General features: G+C 45.7%; 1 protein-coding gene across 3 annotated transcripts in view; it reads right to left on the minus strand.

Annotated features, from left to right (window-relative positions):
• Window positions 1-691: 691 nt before the first annotated feature.
• Window positions 692-18390, minus strand: part of samd10b (sterile alpha motif domain containing 10b) — a 34757-nt gene continuing 17058 nt past the window's right edge. For 2 of the 3 annotated variants that reach the window (XM_062459062.1, XM_062459060.1), the window contains exons 2-5: window positions 18080-18261; window positions 12132-12300; window positions 8584-8684; window positions 692-2909 (exon numbers count right to left, since the gene is read on the minus strand). In XM_062459062.1, the coding sequence (XP_062315046.1) occupies window positions 2823-2909; window positions 8584-8684; window positions 12132-12300; window positions 18080-18261 (539 nt within the window). In that variant the 3' untranslated portion in view covers window positions 692-2822. Of the gene's footprint in view, window positions 2910-8543; window positions 8685-12131; window positions 12301-18079; window positions 18262-18390 lie in introns of all 3 variants that reach the window. The other variant, XM_062459061.1, reaches the window with a different exon arrangement.

The following is an 18390-nucleotide window of genomic DNA, read 5'->3' on the forward strand; positions in this document are numbered from 1 at the left end:
AGCATCTCCATGTGATTACAGGTGGAACGCTTGGCGACTCCCTGTAATTGGCTCCCAGGGTGTCAACAAGCCTGTTTGGTATTCACACGCCCAGAGCTGTGACTCAGAGGCTGTGAGTGACAGGTCAGGGCGCAGGTGCAAGCTGGCAGACAGACCAAGCCTGGGTAATGTGTGACATTCTCCTCTTATCTCTCCCTCTGTTCTCTCCCTCAACCCTCGCTCTATCTCCTTCCCTTGTTTCTAGACAACCTTTATGCAATTTTCTTTTTCCATCACCATAGATGCATGATACATGTCATTTTTTATCCCCTAGTGCAACAGAGGGGTGCTTATGGGAATAATGAAGTGAAGATCCTGTTAAGAAAGGAATTAGTAATTGAAGAAAGAAAGAAAGAAAGAAAGAATGAATGAAATAAAAAAGCAAAACAAAAACACGGTGTGCTTTTGTGATTAGAGGTGGCTACTGGGGTGAAACGGTTTTGCTTCAGTCCAACGCTGTGTGTGTCAGGGCTCACTGAGGGCAGAGCTTGAATATACTAGCAGACCAGCTCACCTACTAAACCTTCTACCTCTATCACAGCTGTGGTGGCAGGAAGAAACAGGAATAGAAAATGAGTGTGTTTTTTGGTGTGTGAGGATGCACTTGGTATGCACTTTAATGGTGTCACTGGTGTTACCACAACAGTAGGAACATGCCTGACACATCCATGTCATTTTATGTATCACAAGTTTATTCATATTCCATAGTTATTTATATCTGTACAACAATAAGTAAATATTCTTAAAACTAACATAACATATTTGCATAACATATTCAAAACAAACAATACATCCATTATCATCATCATCTGACTGAGTAAACAAAAAATGCAGGTTGGTTCATCTACAGTTTAGTCAAAAGACAGGAAAACACAGTGTTCATTCCAACTAACAGTACTACATATTCCATTCATCCTCCAAAAACTCTTTTTCAGTGAATGGAGGGAGGAAGGCAAGACGGAAGAAGGGTCTGTTGGAGAGATGGTGTTAATTTAGCTGAATCAATGTGAAGGATCATTCTTTCAATGCAAACATCATTTGTAGGAACAAAATTCACATGGTACTGTGTGTTGCTTGCTTGATCAAAGGATTTAGGTTGAGGACTCACTGTCATGCTGCAAATCTCATATCTGGTTGGGTTGTCTGTGCGCTGGGATTCACAGTGTCAACCAGGAGTAGGCGGTTGGATTGTTCTCCTCAGGGGAGCAGGAACATTTGCTACAACATGTTTATCTATCAATGTTTTGCTCCAAATCCCCCACAGCTAGCACAGTCTCAACTTCAATACAGGTTGTTCCTTGACTCTAACAACCAAAATACTGTATATCTATGCCCTTCTTGATCTTCTGCTGTACTTTCTAAATGCACTATTTGTATGAGGCTTTGAATAAAAGCATCTGCTAAATGAATTAAATGTCTGACGTCATGTAACATTGCCTTTCTGACCCAGTGTAAGTGCTAGTCCTTATGACTCCAGTTGTCCATTATATGTGTAAGCAGGACAGCACATTTCGATAAGGGTTGAAGAATATGCCTCCTAAACATCTAACTCTACTGAACCAGCTACTGAACCATACAGACACAGACAGTACGCATAAATACTGCAACTTCATGCCTTGGAAAGTCCTGATTCTAGAAATTCTTAAGGGAATATTTTAATCTCCCAGTCAACTAGGGTTAGATTATTGCTTTATCAGACACAGAGGACACAAACAAACAAACACATATAATCTCAATGTCAGCATGTCTACCAAATTCATTTAATATGTAAAATACTAAAGGTAAAAGGACATGGTATCTACATAGGCCTACAGTTTCATCACTCTCCTACGTTCAAATATATGTCGGTCAGACTCAGCAGTGACATTTTTCATGTACAGTACAAAAAGAGCATATGGGGCAATAGCATTCTGCACACTAGGACACAGTTCCAAAATATAAATGTAAAAGATAAGAGTGTGCTTTGGGGATTAGAGTGCATGACAACATGAACTGTATGCTGTGTGTAACTGTAAATCTATCAAAACTATATATATTCCCAAAAGAAAATCCTGAGAGGAGAAAATACATTGTGAAGTATGAGGGAGGAATTTAGCATGTCCATCATCAGTAGCATAATGAGGACACATTCAGACATGTAACAACAGTGAGGATCGATTCAATTTCCTTCATCTCTACCTTGCTGTGATACTTACTTCCTAAGCAAAAACTATTAGGAGCCGTTCACTCTAGACCTGTTTTCAGACCACAAAACTTTACGGAACTCAGTATGGAAGTATTCTGTGTGGAAGTGTTCAAAGGTATGGATATGATCAAATGATGACTAGGAATTAAACAGACTGTGACGGAGCCCTGAAGCAGCTACGAGGTGGAACCCTGTTGTTGTGAGCAGAAATGGTACCTAGCATGACACTACCGAGGAATCTCCACTCATCCCTTCTCACATCAATGTCAGCACGGCCCTTACTTCCAACAAGAACAACAAGACACACAATGGAGCCATAATCTTCAAGTTCTGATTGAACATCCAAGCGTCAGGCCAATAAAGTGGTGGCGATTGAATCATGGGGAGCTGTGAATCTCATAACTTCTCTCTATGTTACAGTGTGTGCCCTAGTGTTGAGCAGGGGATTGTCTCAGTCTTAGTCTTTCTCACGGGGGCTCAGTTCCTCAGCTTGACCAGGGTGACTGGAGATCCTCCAGTCTCTAGTTTATAGGCCCTTCTCTTCTCCTTTCAGAGGATTCTGCCCCGGCATATCTGCAGAACGCAGGTCCTCCTGCTGCTACTGGAGAAGGGCCGTGCCAGAAGAGGAGGAGAGACGACTGCCAGATGGATGGAGGGACGAGTTAAGAGAAGTTTCCAAAGGAGGCTGCAGAAAAGAGAGAAAAAGGTCAGAGGGGTATGCATTATTAAATAGACAACATAATTAGTTATCGCTCACTCCATGGCCTTGTCCACACACAACAGACACACACACACACATGCACACACGCACACAACTCTGTTTCATCCAGGACCCCTGCCACTTGAACCCCTGCCAATCCTTCCCATCCTAAGACTTACATCCAGTCTTTGAGGACCTTTCTAATACATGAATCCTGAGTTCATAGCCTTTTACTGACCTCAATAAGATATCGTTGTTGTGCCCTCTACAATAGGAGTTTATTTACATACCCGTATAGAGACTGTAGATGGTGAAACCATTAGTGAAGTAAAGGAAAAAGCAAAGCACTCAGACTCACAGTGGGCATATTCTCAAGCATAACATTTGAAAGTAAGAAACTTTTGGGGATATATGGCCTGCGTGACATTAGAGAGACAGGAAGTGTATAGAATCGGGTGGTCAGGGAGGGAGAGAGAGATGGATGGGCCAGATGTTCAACCATCTCCTGTCAGGATTTATGTGAAGGGGAGGCAGATGGGATCATAACTCAGATGCACACTTTCCTATGTGAGCCTGCTAGTCTCTAGTCAGACAGCACAGTCCGACCGACAGCCAGATCCACAGACAGCCAGATCAACAGACAGACAGACTTGCAGACAGGCAGACGGACAGGCAGACAGGCAGACAGGGAGACAAACAGACAGACAGGCAGGCAGACAGACGGATGTACGGCATCATATCTTAGTTATCACTCTTCCTTTGGCCTGCCTCTCTATTTCTGGAGACAACAGATGTGCCCAGTTGGTTTCCTTGACAACTCGCAGTTGTCTCAGCCTGAGGTGCCTCCAGGTGACTATGGGCAGCAGGCTTTCTGAGTTTCAGATTAATGGAAAGCAAGGGAGAGGGGGGCAGACGTCTGGCATTTCAAGTCTGAGTCTGACTCCCCTGGTGGATCGAGATGAGGAGCCACCTGTCTCCTTAGACACAGACATCAGACATGTTTAACATGACTGGCTGGTGGAGACAGCGTCTGTCTACCTGCTGATCTTTAGAAGATGGGTTCACTGTGTTTACCATAGAGCCTATGTGGATCTTATAGCTTAGAGGAGAAAGGGAGAAAGGGGGGGGGGGTGATTAGGGTTGGGGAAGAGGTGTGAAGGTATACCTGTGTTGAAGAAGAATGTAATATTCTTCTTTCGTGTGCCTCCCACACTCCATGGTTGAGCCCATTCATCTATTAAGCACAGTTCAGTGAGTAGACAGAGCCCTGCGTGTGACTCTAAGGGGCTCCTCAAGGGCACAGAGCATCAAAACAACGCTCCCAACGACAAGGTTACCCTGGTGAGCGCTCCCACAGCAACTGAGGTGTTGCTGACAACGGTTTTGGAGAGGTGGGGGGGGGGGGGGGATCGACGTCATTCTGGTTCTCCGCTAATTACCACTGAGACTTTGAGACCAGCCAGATGGCAACACACACACACACACATACACACAAAGCCTAGGAAAGAAGACGTTCCGAGGAGGGACAGACAGTTTACCATAGAGAGAATAAACAAACAAAGAGACACTAACATGCCGAGGCTAGGTAGGAGTACACTGCTCCCATGTGGCCAAGCCAGGTGTTACTGTGTTACTGTGTTACCTCTGTTACCGCTACACTGTGTTACTGCTGTTACTGTGTCACTGTGTTACTGTGTAACTGCTGTTACTGTGTTACTGCCGTTACTGTGTTACTGCTGTTACTGCTGTTACTGTTGTTACTGCTGTTACTGTGTTACTGTGTTACTGCTGTCACTGCTGTTACTGTGTTACTGTGTTACTGTGTTACTGTGTTACTGTGTTACTGCTGTTACTGCTGTTACTGTGTTACTGCTGTTACTGCTGTTACTGCTGTTACAGTGTTACGGCTGTTACTGCTGTTATTGTGTTACTGCTGTTACTGTGTTACTGTGTTACTGCTGTTACTGATGTTACTGTGTTACAGCTGTTACTGCTGTTACAGTGTTACTGCTGTTACTGCTGTTATTGTGTTACTGTGTTACTGCTGTTACTGCTGTTACTGCTGTTACTGCTGTTACTGTGTTACTGCTGTTACTGTTTTATTTCTGGTACTGCTGTTACTGTGTTACTGCTGTTACTGTGTTACTGTGTTACTGCTGTTACTGTGTGACTGCTGTTACTGCTGTTACTGTGTTACTGCTGTTACTGCTGTTACTGTGTTACTGCTGTTACTGTGTTACTTCTGTTACTGTGTTACTGCTGTTACTGCTGCTACTGCTGTTACTGATGTTACTGCTGTTACTGCTGTTACTGTGTTACTGCTGTTACTGCTGTTACTGTGTTACTGTTGTTACTGTGATACTGCTGTTACTGTGTTACTGTGTTACTGCTGTTACTGCTGTTACTGGGTTACTGCTGTTACTGTGTTACTGCTGTTACTGTGTTACTGTTGTTACTGTGATACTGCTGTTACTGTGTTACTGTGTTACTGTGTTACTGCTGTTACTGCTGTTACTGGGTTACTGCTGTTACTGTGTTACTGCTGTTACTGCTGTTACTGTGTTACTGCTGTTACTGTGTTACTGCTGTTACTGCTGCTACTGCTGTTACTGCTGTTACTGCTGTTACTGTGTTACTGCTGTAACTGTGTTAGTGCTGTTACAGTGTTATTGCTGTTACTGCTGTTACGGTGTTACTGCTGTTACTGTGTTACTGTGTTACTGCTGTTACTGTGTTACTGTTGTTACTGTGTTACTGTGTTACTGTGTTACTGTGTTACTGCTGTTACTGTGTTATTGTGTTACTCTGTTACTGTGTTACTGTTGTTGATGTGTTACTGTGTTACTGCTGTTACTACTGTAACTGTGTTACTGGTTGCTACTGCTGCTGTTACTGTATTACTCCTATCCCAGACACACAAGCACACACACACATGATTCTATGAGATCTGCCAAGAGGTTATGAATTCATAAAGATACAGTGCTGCCATCCATGCATACTGTAGTCTATTATTTTTTTAGGAGATGAATGCCAGGAGATGTGTCCTGCGGAGAGTCTTGGAGAGCTTTGAAAGGAGAGTGATCAATATATGTTAGCACACAGGTTTGCGCTAAGTAAATATGCACCCATGGAAAAGTGACTTTCAGACAGTGGCACGCAAGTACAACAAAGACCCAGGCACTGCCATGCAGAACAATGGAGCTGCTTTGTAAGGCCTTAACAAAGCCACTGAACACATTCAAAAACTGGCTGCATGACACACATACACATACACTCACACAAATTACCCACACAGACACACACAACTCAATTTTTATTTACCAGATATTCTTTCTCATTATCTCTGCCTGTGATTGTGTGGGGAGCATTTTTGGAAATCGTTTGCAACTGAAGTAATAGGGTTTTGAGTTTGCTGTGAATCTCAAGTATTGAGCTGTGAGCTAGTGAGGATCCAAGAGCCAGATTACAGAGGAGCAGAGTGCAGGGCCAGGGGACTGCACTGAGGCAGGCAGCTGGTCCTCTCTCTCCCCTCAACTACACCTCCATGTAAGGGCTGGTTGCAAGCTCCATTACTGAGGACATACCATGCACAACAGCCTACACTCTACCTACCTCCCCCCTCACAATCTCCACCTCTCCCACAATCCTCATCACCACATCCGAGTGGTTCTATACAGTAGTCTCTGCCCCCTATGTTTGATATATATTTCTGCCCTGCCTTGCATGTCATATCCCATCATCACCCTGACCCCTCTCCACAACTCTCCTCTCTCTCCCCTCTCTCTCTATGCTTCCAACTGCTACAGTAATTCATGTCATACCCTTACCCATTTTTCCTCAATCTCCTCATTCTTATCGACCCACAATGCCTCCACCCTTGGGTGACACACACACACACTGCTTCCAGGTCCATCACACATCATTCAATCTCATCAGTCAGCATTGGAAACAGCATGCCCACATATAGAAGAGACACGCAGGTGAAGGGGGCTGATTACAGAGAGAAGCAACACAGTGATGAAGGTAGAAAATAAGAGATGTAAAGAAAAAGAAAAGAGGAGATGAGAGGGAAAAGGAGGAGGGAGGGGGATGGGAAAAAAAGAGTCTTGAGAAAACACTTCAGGGCATATCAGGTGAACTTCTAGAAATTCTCGAGATTCTAGAGGATCTGAAAGTGACTTTTAGTGAAAGTGACCTCATTCGCAGTTCAGACCACTTTAACAGCACACCATCATACGACTACTCTTGCTCACCTGGCTTACTCTGGAGTTAGTGACTGATCGATATTTAATACTGTGTTCAGTTCTAGAAGATGAATCAGGTATGACAGCCTACAGGGCTTCAATCTCAGTTTGAGGTCTGGCATGTTAGAACAATGACATGGTACTGAGAGCTTGTGGTTTAGGGCATGGCTGGCAGAAGCAGATATGAGAGAGACAAGGACTGAAAATGTGGAATCTGGGATATCGTCTAACACTCCAGGCAAAACTTAAATAAGCATCTTGCTCACGCAATTGATCTGAGACCGGCTCCACCTCGTGGGTGGAACGTTTAGGTGATTTGTCTGGTCCATATAACCAATCAGGTCCCCTACGGTACAAACAGTTGTTGTGTGAAAATAACTGAGCAGATATTAAGACAAACTAAATTCACAAGGCTGGAACCAAAGTTCACCAACATAGAGATCATTATTATCTCATTATTCCTCATGGATTTCTGCATCAAGATTTATCGATCATTGTATCTTCATCTGGGGTCTCAATAATACCTGAGCTGCAAACACAGGTTCATTTACCACAGAGTTTGGAGATACAGGCTAGTACCTCTGGTATGGACTATAAGCACAATTTTTATTTCCTTTACAATATTATTGCAAAGCTTGACAAGAAGAAGACAATGTTCATTTGAAGATTGTTTTCGGATATTAATAAATGTTTTGACATAACTTGCCAACATGCTTTTGAGAGAATGCAAGAGCACTGAATTACCAAGTCGGAAACAGCATTTTGCTATGGGGGCAATGCTTTGGTCGTTTGCCACCAGCTCATCATGTTGCCTACAGACTTGCAACGTCTCCTTACACACACACACCCCATCTCTCACCCTCACCTAGCAGAACCTCAGGTGTTTTGCGAGGGCACCCAATTAGCTATCTCATATAGCTCAGAGTCAAGGCCTGTTGAACTGGTAAATTACATTTGCTTCACTCTATTAATAAAAGTGTCCTACACAGCATTTTAATTTCCATAGTCTCTCTTGAGTGAGGGGCACCAAGCACACACTCAGACTGGCATTGGGACTTCCAACCATATCTGGTGGGGGACGCACGTAAAGGCAACATTAGTTCCAGGAGGCGATCTGTCGAGAGGCCATCTGTCTGTCCTGTTCACCCAGCCTGTCAGAACTCATTGGCTGGATCAGGTTATTGATAACTGTGTTTAAGTAACACATTGCTCAGCCTGAGGAAACGTGCTAAATCTGAACACAAGCCTACACCTCAACACTACACCTCAACACTACACCTCAACACTACAGCACACACACAGCCACACACACAGCCACACACACAGCCACACACATAGCCACACACACAGCCACACACACAGCCACAGGCCTGACCTCTGCTGAGCAGCTGAAGGTTCCGGACCTCCTCTCGAACTTGAAGCTGGAGGACCTGCTGGAGGACTTCTTGTCTGAGCGTCTCCTGGACGATGCCCATCCTCTGCAGCTTCTCCCCGTTGAGACGCAGCAGCGCACGCCCTGGGCAGGCGAGGGAGGGAGGGGGAGAGAGAGAGGGGGCTGATGTTAGGAGACCTGACACGCTAGAGGAAAGTTCGAAACAAAACCATCTGAGGAACCATTTTCAGCTGTGTTCTGGCAGTGCTACTGTGTGGAGGGAGGAGCGTGAGGGGGGGGGGGGGGCTGTCTTTAGGCCTTCTAATATGCATCTGAATGTCAATAGTATATTTTCATGCTGGGTTTACCTAGTTAATAACAGTGAACACATTAGTACAATAAGCATCTCTCCAGCTCAGCTTTACAAAGGGTTATTTCACTACACATTTATCATGCCATTACCCAGGATCTAAACATCATGGTTTATCATGTGCACACACACTCACACACACACACAGCAGGGCAAGGGATTTGTCCTTCAATGGTGAATCTATCATACCTGCAGCAGCCCTGTGTGAGGTCCGAATCATAATTAGACTCATTACTCATGCTGTTCCCTTTCCAAATCAATCCATCCATTCTCATTTCCCCTCAGTGAACATGGACAAATCTGTTCAAACACACACAAACATGCAGACACACACATTGGGGAAGACATTTAACCCGTGCTTGTTATTCCTTGTCATATTCTGTAGCTGTTTAATGCCAGACATGTAGCCATGTTAGTAATACATATTACTGTGGCAGAGGAGAGGAGAGGGGAGGGGAGGAAGGGAGGGGAGAGGTGAAGGGAGGGGGTGAAGAAAGGAGAGAGGGGACGAGGAATTGATAGCCATCCTAACCGCTCCCCCCTCCTCTCTGACTATGAAATATAAATGTCCTTAATAAAGTGTCAGCAGTGATCTTTTATCAAGGAGAATATAGAAAGGTAGAACTGATTCCTGTGTCCTGATTCCTACTCTTATGTCTGCCTGTGGGCCACTGGGCAGTGAAGTCCTCCCCTTCCATTCTTCTGATATTTTCTGTCTTCTGCTTCTTCTTACCTGTATTGTGTTAAGTCATTTTTGTATGATGCATACAAATCTCATTATGTCAGGATACAGCTTTGTGTAACAAACTAGGATTATATTGTACTATTATTAACATGGATTAGTTGCCTCAGTTCTATTACGTTATTCTATAGAATAGACTACAAGACAGCCCAGGATGGGATAGGACAGGAGAAGAGAGGGAGAGAGGAGAGCAGAGCAGAAGAGAGAAGAAAAGAGGATGAAAGTAGAGGAGGAGAGGAAAGGAGGAGAGGAGGGGAATGGAAGAGAAGAGAGGAGAGGAGAGGAGAGGAGAGGAGGAGAGGAGAGGAAAGGAGAGGAAATTGACCTACATTCTGACAGAAGGTGGACACTCCACCTCCACTGAGGCTGAGTTTCCCCATGCAGCTACCACAAAGGAAGATATCAAAGTTGGCCTCCTGGCTACTTCAAAGAGACAATGCTTCAACAAACAGCAAGGTTACCTCTCTTAATGGATGTATGCGTGCATACGTACCCATGAGTGTGTGAGCATGTGCTGTATTTCCAAGACATTGTTCCTGCTGTTTGTCTGTGGAAGGGATTGGATTCCCCTCTGATCTACAGTCCTTTATCTCCATGCCCAGGGGCTTTTAACATTTCTATCTTTCTGTTTCTCTCTCTCATGAGACACACAGACACATCCTTATCAAGTCAATACAATGAAAGACCACAAAGTTTAAAGAGCAGAGTAGAGAGTAACTTTTGTGTTTTGAATCATATCAGCTTGAGGTTTATCACACACACAAAAACACACACATTCACCCCACCCTCAATGCACACACACACACACACACACACACACACACACACACACACACACACACACACACACACACACACACACACACACACATCTCCTATTCCCACTACTCTTTGCATCAGTTGGTGTGTCTCCTTCCTGCCCCCAGAAACTGTGTGTCCTAGAAACTACTGGCCTTGGTCTCCCTGGAAACAAACGAGACCCAGCTGATGAATATAGCTCCAATCAATTCCTCACTGACAGACTTGATACAGTCGCATCCAATAATGGCTTGCAGATAGACAGAATGGAGTTGTCAACATGAGAAAAAAAAATGGAAGAGGAGAAAACAAAAGGTTCTGTTTCTTCTGGAGAGACAGACATGTTCTATTCTCCCACAAAATTAATTGGTTCTTAACAACTGTCTGAGGGCAGGCTGGAGCTGTTACTGTCATGGCCGTGAAGATAACAACACTTTAGTCAGACAACAGAGAGAGGACTGAGAGGAATATGGCTCCTTTCATGAATATGTTTTAAATTTATTTCTGGTGTGAAAGGGCACTAGGACTGCAGACGGTAGCCACACACACACACACACTGAAAAAAGGTACATATTGTATCAGCTACCTACATTCCAACCATGGCAGACATTCAGAAGGCTGTCTTGCTGTACGAACACACTGAGTTCAGTCCAGTGGATACAGACCAATACTACCACCTGAGCAGTGTGTGTACAATTCACCATATAACAATGGCCATTCCCCAAAGGGCCATACTATAAGCTGTTATAGCAGTAGAATGTTGCTGGTGTATACATAAAGAAATGTGTGTGTGTGTGTGTCCCGTGTGTGTGTGTGTGTGTGTGTGTGTGTGTGTTTGTCTGGGTGTGTGTTGAGGGGAGATAGCTGAGTGAATACATAAAAGAGGAGTTCTGCTTTTGCTGCTACAGTGGCAACATCCTTTTTGATGGGTTATCTGTAACCCTGAGGCAGACAGATACGTACAAAGAATGTGTGGCATATATGTGTGTGTGTGTGTCTATTGTGTCTCCAGGTGTGTGTGTGTGTGGGGCGTGTGTTGTGTCTCCAGGTGTGTGTGTTGTGTCTCCAGGTGTGTGTGTGTGGCATGTGTGTGTGTCGAGGTGCTGAGTGAATAAGTGAGTGGTGGCTGACCCTGCAGCAGAAAAAAAGCAATCTGTTCTCTGTGAGAGACTCTGAAAGGAGCTGCTCCATATGTCTACCCTCTCAAGGCTAAGGCAGTGTGTGTGGGTGTGTGTGTGTGTGTGTGTGTGTGCGTGTGTGTGCATGTGTGTGTGCGTGTGTGTGTGTGTGTGTGTGTGTGTGTGTGTGTGTGTGTGTAGATGTGTGTGCGTGTGTTTGTGTGGTGGTTACAGTAAACCATTTCTGTTCCCATAGCTTTCCCTTTCTTTCATAAAACACACAGGGTTCATTCTTAGCCAAGCATGAATGCACCTAAATCTTCTTTGGGAGATTTGGATGTAAACCGTCTTTAAGTTCGCTAGTTGAAAAAGCTAAGCTCTGGAACCAGGAAACTAAAAATAAGAGTGAGATTTGAGTGAGATTTGATTTCAAACAGTAAGCCTTTCAGCGCCTGTACTGCTCCTACCTTCTGGACTAAAACAACTTCAGGAAAACCGCAGTTACATCAACTACATCCACATCTCCATTGACTGTTTATGGGCATGCTGTGTGTGTGTGTTACCTGTGATGGCATGGTGGGAGAAAGCCTCCACGTAGGTCAGGTAGTTGTGAGGACAGTGCTTCTTGAGCCACTTGCAGACGTCCTGCTGGGTCCACAGCACCACTGGTTTGGACAGGCTTGACAGCGTAGGACTGGTGTGGTACACAGTGAAGGCCTCGCCTGGACGCAGCTGAAGCGCACACACACACAGACACACGCACACACGCACACACACACAGGATTATTGGTTGCTTTTTCATTTTCTTCAAATTGCTTAAAATACATTGTTCTGTAATCACTTTTCCACTTGAAAAAGTGGAAAAGTTTTTGTTTATGCAATCACACACATGCACATGCAAACACGTGTGCACATTCACACATACACGCAGACACATTTAAAAACATCAGAAAACCAAAAGAACAGCATAAGGTGTCAAAGTTCTCAGGGAAAATCCAAAACATCCTTTTTTCCCTGCTAACTAGCGTCAAATGACTTCCCTCCCCTGTATGACTACACAGTTTGCTTCTCATTACGTACATTTTTCACAACAAGATGTTCGTAGCCATGACTACATGCTGTACTGTATGTAGTTCCTAGGAGACTAGACTGTGAACCCACATGTATCACTCTATTGAGATTACCTGTACCTTGTGTGTACGTGTTTCAATTGTGTCACAATATTGTACATGCCCTTCTTTTCTTGTGTGTACGTGTTTCAGTGTGTGTGTGTGTATCTATGCATGTGTGTGTATGTGTGTGTGTGCATGTTTGGGTGTGTGTGTGTGTATTGAACCTTCTATTTTCCAGGTCATCTCACATTTTCAATCAGCAACAAAAGCTCTGACTGGGATCACTGCAGCATCGGTTGCCCTAGTGTTTGTCAGCCTCATCTCTCACACACACACACAGACACACGCAAAGTAAATGGCCACTGCCAACAATTTTCCCAGTATTGACAGTGGGCTGGGCGTGGGTTAATAAGGCTTGTTAATGAGGTCATGGACAGTTAATAAGGTTGGAACCAGAGGTCTTTCCTCCCCATTTCCTCTTCCAGAGAAAGATTATTCATATGACAGAGCCAGTCTCTGAAGACAGCGTCTCTCTCTCTCCTCCTCTCTCTCTCTCTCTCTCTCTCTCTCTCTCTCTCTCTCTCTCTCTCTCTCTCTCTCTCTCTCTCTCTCTCTCTCTCTCTCTCTCTCTCTCTCTCTCTCTCTCTCTCTCTCCTCCTCTCTCTCTCTCCCCCCCCCCCTCTCTCTCTCTACATGCGTGGCATGATAAGAAAGACAGGATTGAACAGAAGTCACAGATAGTCTCCTTAACTTCCACTATGAAGTGTGGCTACACAGACACAATGACATACATTATATTCAGTAATATAATCTGGATTTTGACAGAGTGGTTGTGCAAAATAATCTCCACTCACTCACTCTCTGTCTGACTCTCTGTCCACATTACACATTCATATAATGCATGTTACATTTCCAGCCATACGCTCATATCCTCACCCTTACAGACACGCACATACACATAAAAACACGCGAATACACACACAGCCACTCTTAGACGCCTACTGGCTTGATGTTTTGTTTTGTAAGCCTTAATTGAAAACTCCATCTTTACGCTGTAGTATGTATCTTGTTGCCCTAATTACGTGCATACTTCAATCCATGCTCAATAATGTGCTGGAGCCTTCTTAATAACCCCAAATAAAATGCTCCCCATCCTTAATGAAGATTGAGTTAGTGAAGGTGTGAAAATGCTTGTTCTCACAGATAATTAAGTAAAGAATCATGCTGAAGTGTTTTCTCATTTTTGGATGGCCAGTCTCCCGTGAGGAAGGGAAGTGTCTCACTGTCTCATTGCTTCACTGTGCATGTTGAGGTAAGGGATTCAGCACACTGGTGTAGGACAGGGGGGCACAGCAAAATTGAGAGAAGAGAGAGAAAGACAATAAGAGGGAAGAAAGGAGAGGAGAGGAAACTAGAGGAGAGTTACTGAAACTGACCTATCAGTAATTTGACTGGCTCAGAACTCCGGTGAGTAATGGCCTTCATTATGAGCATCATCTCACCCGATCCTTTCACACCTCCCTCCCGCCTTCACTCTCTCCTCTTCTCTCCTATCCTTCCAGGCCATCAATCAGGGCCTATCTGCTCTGGCCAGCTCTCTGCTGGAGTGTTCACCCTCAACCCCTGGAGATCTACTTCTGTCCAACAGGAGACACTCTCCCATTCATTACACATGAAGGAGGAGGGTGAAGGGAGGGAGGAGGAGAAAGAAGATGTGTCTGTGTTAGAGAGAGAGAGAGAGAGAGAGAGAGAGAGAGAGAGCATGCATACAACAGGTGGTAAAATAATGAGCAGCAGGAGGGACAGTAAGCGAAGCAGGGGGAAGGCAGGGGGGAGGCAGGGAGGAGGCAGGGGGAGGCAGGGAGGAGGCAGGGGGAGGCAGGGAGGGGGGTAGAGTGACAGCCCCCTGTATCCAACATCAGTCGTCCTCCACGTTCAGACAGTTTCCCTCGAGGCTCAACTCCGGCAGCTAAAAAGGACACGGCATTCCTTCCAATATGATCTTCCTGTGTCTCCATTCTTTTCTTCTCCATCCTCTCATCCTCCTCAGGAATGCTGTTCCCCGTTCCATTAAACCTATCATTCCATCCTGCCATCTTCCTTCGTCCCTGCTTTCCCCACAGCCCTTCCACTCTCTCTGGACCTCTGTATTGATCATTCTGTATCTCGCTGAGTATCTTCAAGCCCCCTTTCCCCTTTCTCTTCACTTTGTTCTACGCTTTCTTTCATCCCCTTCTACTTTTCCATCTTTCATTTCTGTCTTTACCCTCCCTCCCTCCACAACTCTCTCTCCCTCTAGGTCTACTTATCCATAGTTTTTCACTTCTCCTCTCCTCTCTTCTTCCCTCCTCTCCTCTCCCCTCTAACTCCTGCTACACGACCTTGAGCATTACGTTTTTCTCTCCTTAGTCTCTTTGTGTGCGTGAGTGTGTCTGCACATCAGTGTGTGTCCTTGGTCCCCCCAGCGGAGCTGAATCAGGGATTACTGGAGATGCTAAAAAAGTCCAGGGGCTTCTTAGAATTCACCCTCTGTGACTGATAAGCTCCCCTCCCTGCCCCAGCCTAGCTACTCTCCACCTCTAGTACGCCCCCCCCAGCACCCCAGCATCCCCCAGGACCTCACAGAGCCCCCAGAACCCTGGACGACTGCTCTGCATCTACGCCCCACCCCCTCCCTCTCTGATCAAAGAGTCTCAGCCAATTAGTACAAGCAACTGTGTTTGTGTATGTGAGTGTGTGTGTTTGTGTATGTATGTGTGTGTGTGTGTGTGTGTGTGTGTGTGTGTGTGTGTGTGGGGGGGGTATCGGTGTGTGTCGATGTCAAGGAGCTGGGGCAACAGCAAAGTCAGAGCCATGGGAATGTTTCTCAACTCCCTCTTTCCCTCGTCCCACCCCTCCTCCCTTTTCCCAATCTCCTCTCTCTCTCTCCATCCAAACAGCCCACAGCTCTTTCCCACCAACATCCTTGGTCTCTTTCCTTTATCTTCCACAAGGCCCTTACCCTTACTCGCTCTCTTCTTCCTATGCCCTCCCCCTCTCCCTTCTTTGTCCTGTCATTACTCAGTCAGCCCTTTAATCTGTCTTTCAACCCCAGACACCCAGGCAGATTTGAGTGGCCCAATCCTCCTTCCTTCCTCTGCTTTGCACGGGTACATCCTCTGTATCTCCTTCATACGTCTCTCCCTCTGCTCCTGCTCCTCTCTCTCCTCCGCTCCTCTACAACGCAGGAAGACTGCATATGTCCCTGTGCTTCCTGCATCCTTCAGAGTGTGTCCTGCTGCTGGAACCCTTCATTCTCTCTGTCTCTTCTGCCTGTCCCCTCATACTGCTCTCCCATTGGTTCCCTGCCGGCCTCGGAGCATGTCGAAGTCCTGGGGTGTGTGCAGGCTTACCCCAGGAGAAAAGAGGCGCAAGCAGGGATTAGTCTGAGCTGTGGAGATCCTTGACTTCAACACATGGAGGGAGGTAAACTGACACACAGGTCGCTTTGTATCTCTCACTCTTTCTCATTTGCGTTCTATCTCCGTCTCTCTCACATTACATTTTTCTATCTTCCATCCATATTCTTCCAGTCTATAGAGCTGATCCATTAGGCAGAGGGAATAAGAACAAAGCTTGATGGTCTCATTATCCAGAGCTGGTCATTTAGCGCTCCCCAGACCCTGTACAGCTTGGTGTCAGCTTGGTGGGTCAGTGACTAAGGCTGGTAATGAGGACACTAAACTAATAACAGAACCATCTAACCCAGCCACACCACCATGCAATTTAAATTCAGGGTCACACACACACATGCAGTCGAGCACGCACGCACGCACACACACATACACACTGGTTGTAATGGTGCATGCAAAGCACAGCAGCTGTCATCTCGCCCAAATGGTGTCTACTAGCTTTCAATTTTTTCTACTCGTCTGCTTCTCTCTCTCTTTATAGTTCTCTCACATACAATCCATCCTAATGATTTTTATTCAAATTCTCAACGTAGTTTGGACTGAACAGAAAACAGACGTGTTAGGACAGGAACTGAACCATCTCCATCTGTCTCCTCACTCCGGGCCACGTGGAGGGTTGGTTTGTAGGAAAGCCAACTACGGGGGAATCATTCACAAACTTACACATAACTGTACTTAAGCTCAAACTGACAGAACTACACTATCTATCTATCTAGGCTAATAGGCAGCTTCCTTTGGGTATTCACTACGTACGCAGACAAGCTGGGCTTTGTCTCATTGAACTTGTTTATTCATTAGTGCGGATGAGTGTAAACCAAGCTCATGGAGTCTAATCTAATCATCTGCCCTCTGAGAGCTAAATCGACATTCACACACGCGCAAACACAAATAAGAGTGAAAAGGGGGGAGAGAAAGTTGACCCTAAAGCCTGTTGAATAAAGCATTAGATGGGCTTGCTGTTCAAAGTCCCATAGTCATCATAAATATTCTCATGGCATAAAGGAACTTCAGGCTCAATCAGCTGGAGTTGAGCATGACCACACTGAAGGTGCTTCATAAAGCATCCGTGAAGACGTTTTTCCCAGACTTCTCTAACTCTGAGGCAGCCATTCTCTTCTAAATAATTGAATGTCTCGTGTTTCTGCACGCGTTGCTCCACTCTCTGCAACACATGTTTTCAAGAAGACCCTGAAGAAAAGACCCACTTCTCCTCAGGCTCTCTCCAGGCCCCAGCCGTCTACTGTACAATCAGGGAGATCGTTACACCACAGGCTGTTTTAGGTCAAGCACTGTACAAGGAAGTCCCAAAATAGATTGGGCCTTTTACTTACTTTGTTATGGCCTGTTGTGGATCTTCCCAGATGGTATTCCACATTGCATGAGAGCAGAGAGTGGAAGTAATTGACATTCTGGAGTATGTCACTGCATGCTAACATGACCTCTTGATAGACACCGCCATCCAGCCGACCAATCAGCAGTCGCATTGCTGATGCTTCTTCCATGAAAACACGCCGGTAGCTCAGATACAGGTTATTGGACCGATACAAACACTAAAGAAGTGGTCGTTTACACTCTTATGTTGTGACAGAACTATTACCTGCATTCCAAGTCTATGGTTCAGCAATCTGTGCTGTTACGTAACCCGCCTCAGTGTCTCCAGCACGGTGCTGCTACAGTACCTGTGTCTCAGGCGATGTGGAGCATCAGCAATAACAGCCCCCCCCCCCCCCCCCCCCCAGGGATCCACCAGAGGACAGGAGCCGCAGCTGGTGAGTGAAGCAGGCTTGCACACCTCGCTGATGTTTACGTATGCAATTAGATATGAAGATCTTGTTCTGCACAGCTTCCTTTGTCAGTATGTGTGTGTGTGTGTGTGTGTGTGTGTGTGTGTGTGTGTGTGTGTGTGTGTGTGTGTGTGTGTGTGTGTGTGTGAGAGTGTGTGTGTACCTGGATGCCCTCTGTGCCAGGCTGCTGCAGTAGTTTGACAGTGCGTGTGTGGGTGGTCTTCTGGCCGCGCCCATCGTGCCAGGTCAGACTGCCCCCTGCGCGGCGAGGCAGCTGGTAGCTGAGCTCCTCGGCAGACACTGTGTGCTCCAGGGACGCGCGGCAGAAACTGAAGCTGGACGCCGCTGGAGGGAGGGAGGGAGAGAGGGAGCGAGAGAGAGAAAGAGAGAGAGAGTGAGGGTTTTAAATGTACTGTAGCCATACAGCGATGACAGACCAAAGGAACAACAAGACAAAGCCATGGTGAAAATTCC

Source organism: Osmerus eperlanus, chromosome 4, assembly GCF_963692335.1.
Source record: "Osmerus eperlanus chromosome 4, fOsmEpe2.1, whole genome shotgun sequence".
Taxonomy (NCBI): Eukaryota; Metazoa; Chordata; class Actinopteri; order Osmeriformes; family Osmeridae; genus Osmerus; species Osmerus eperlanus.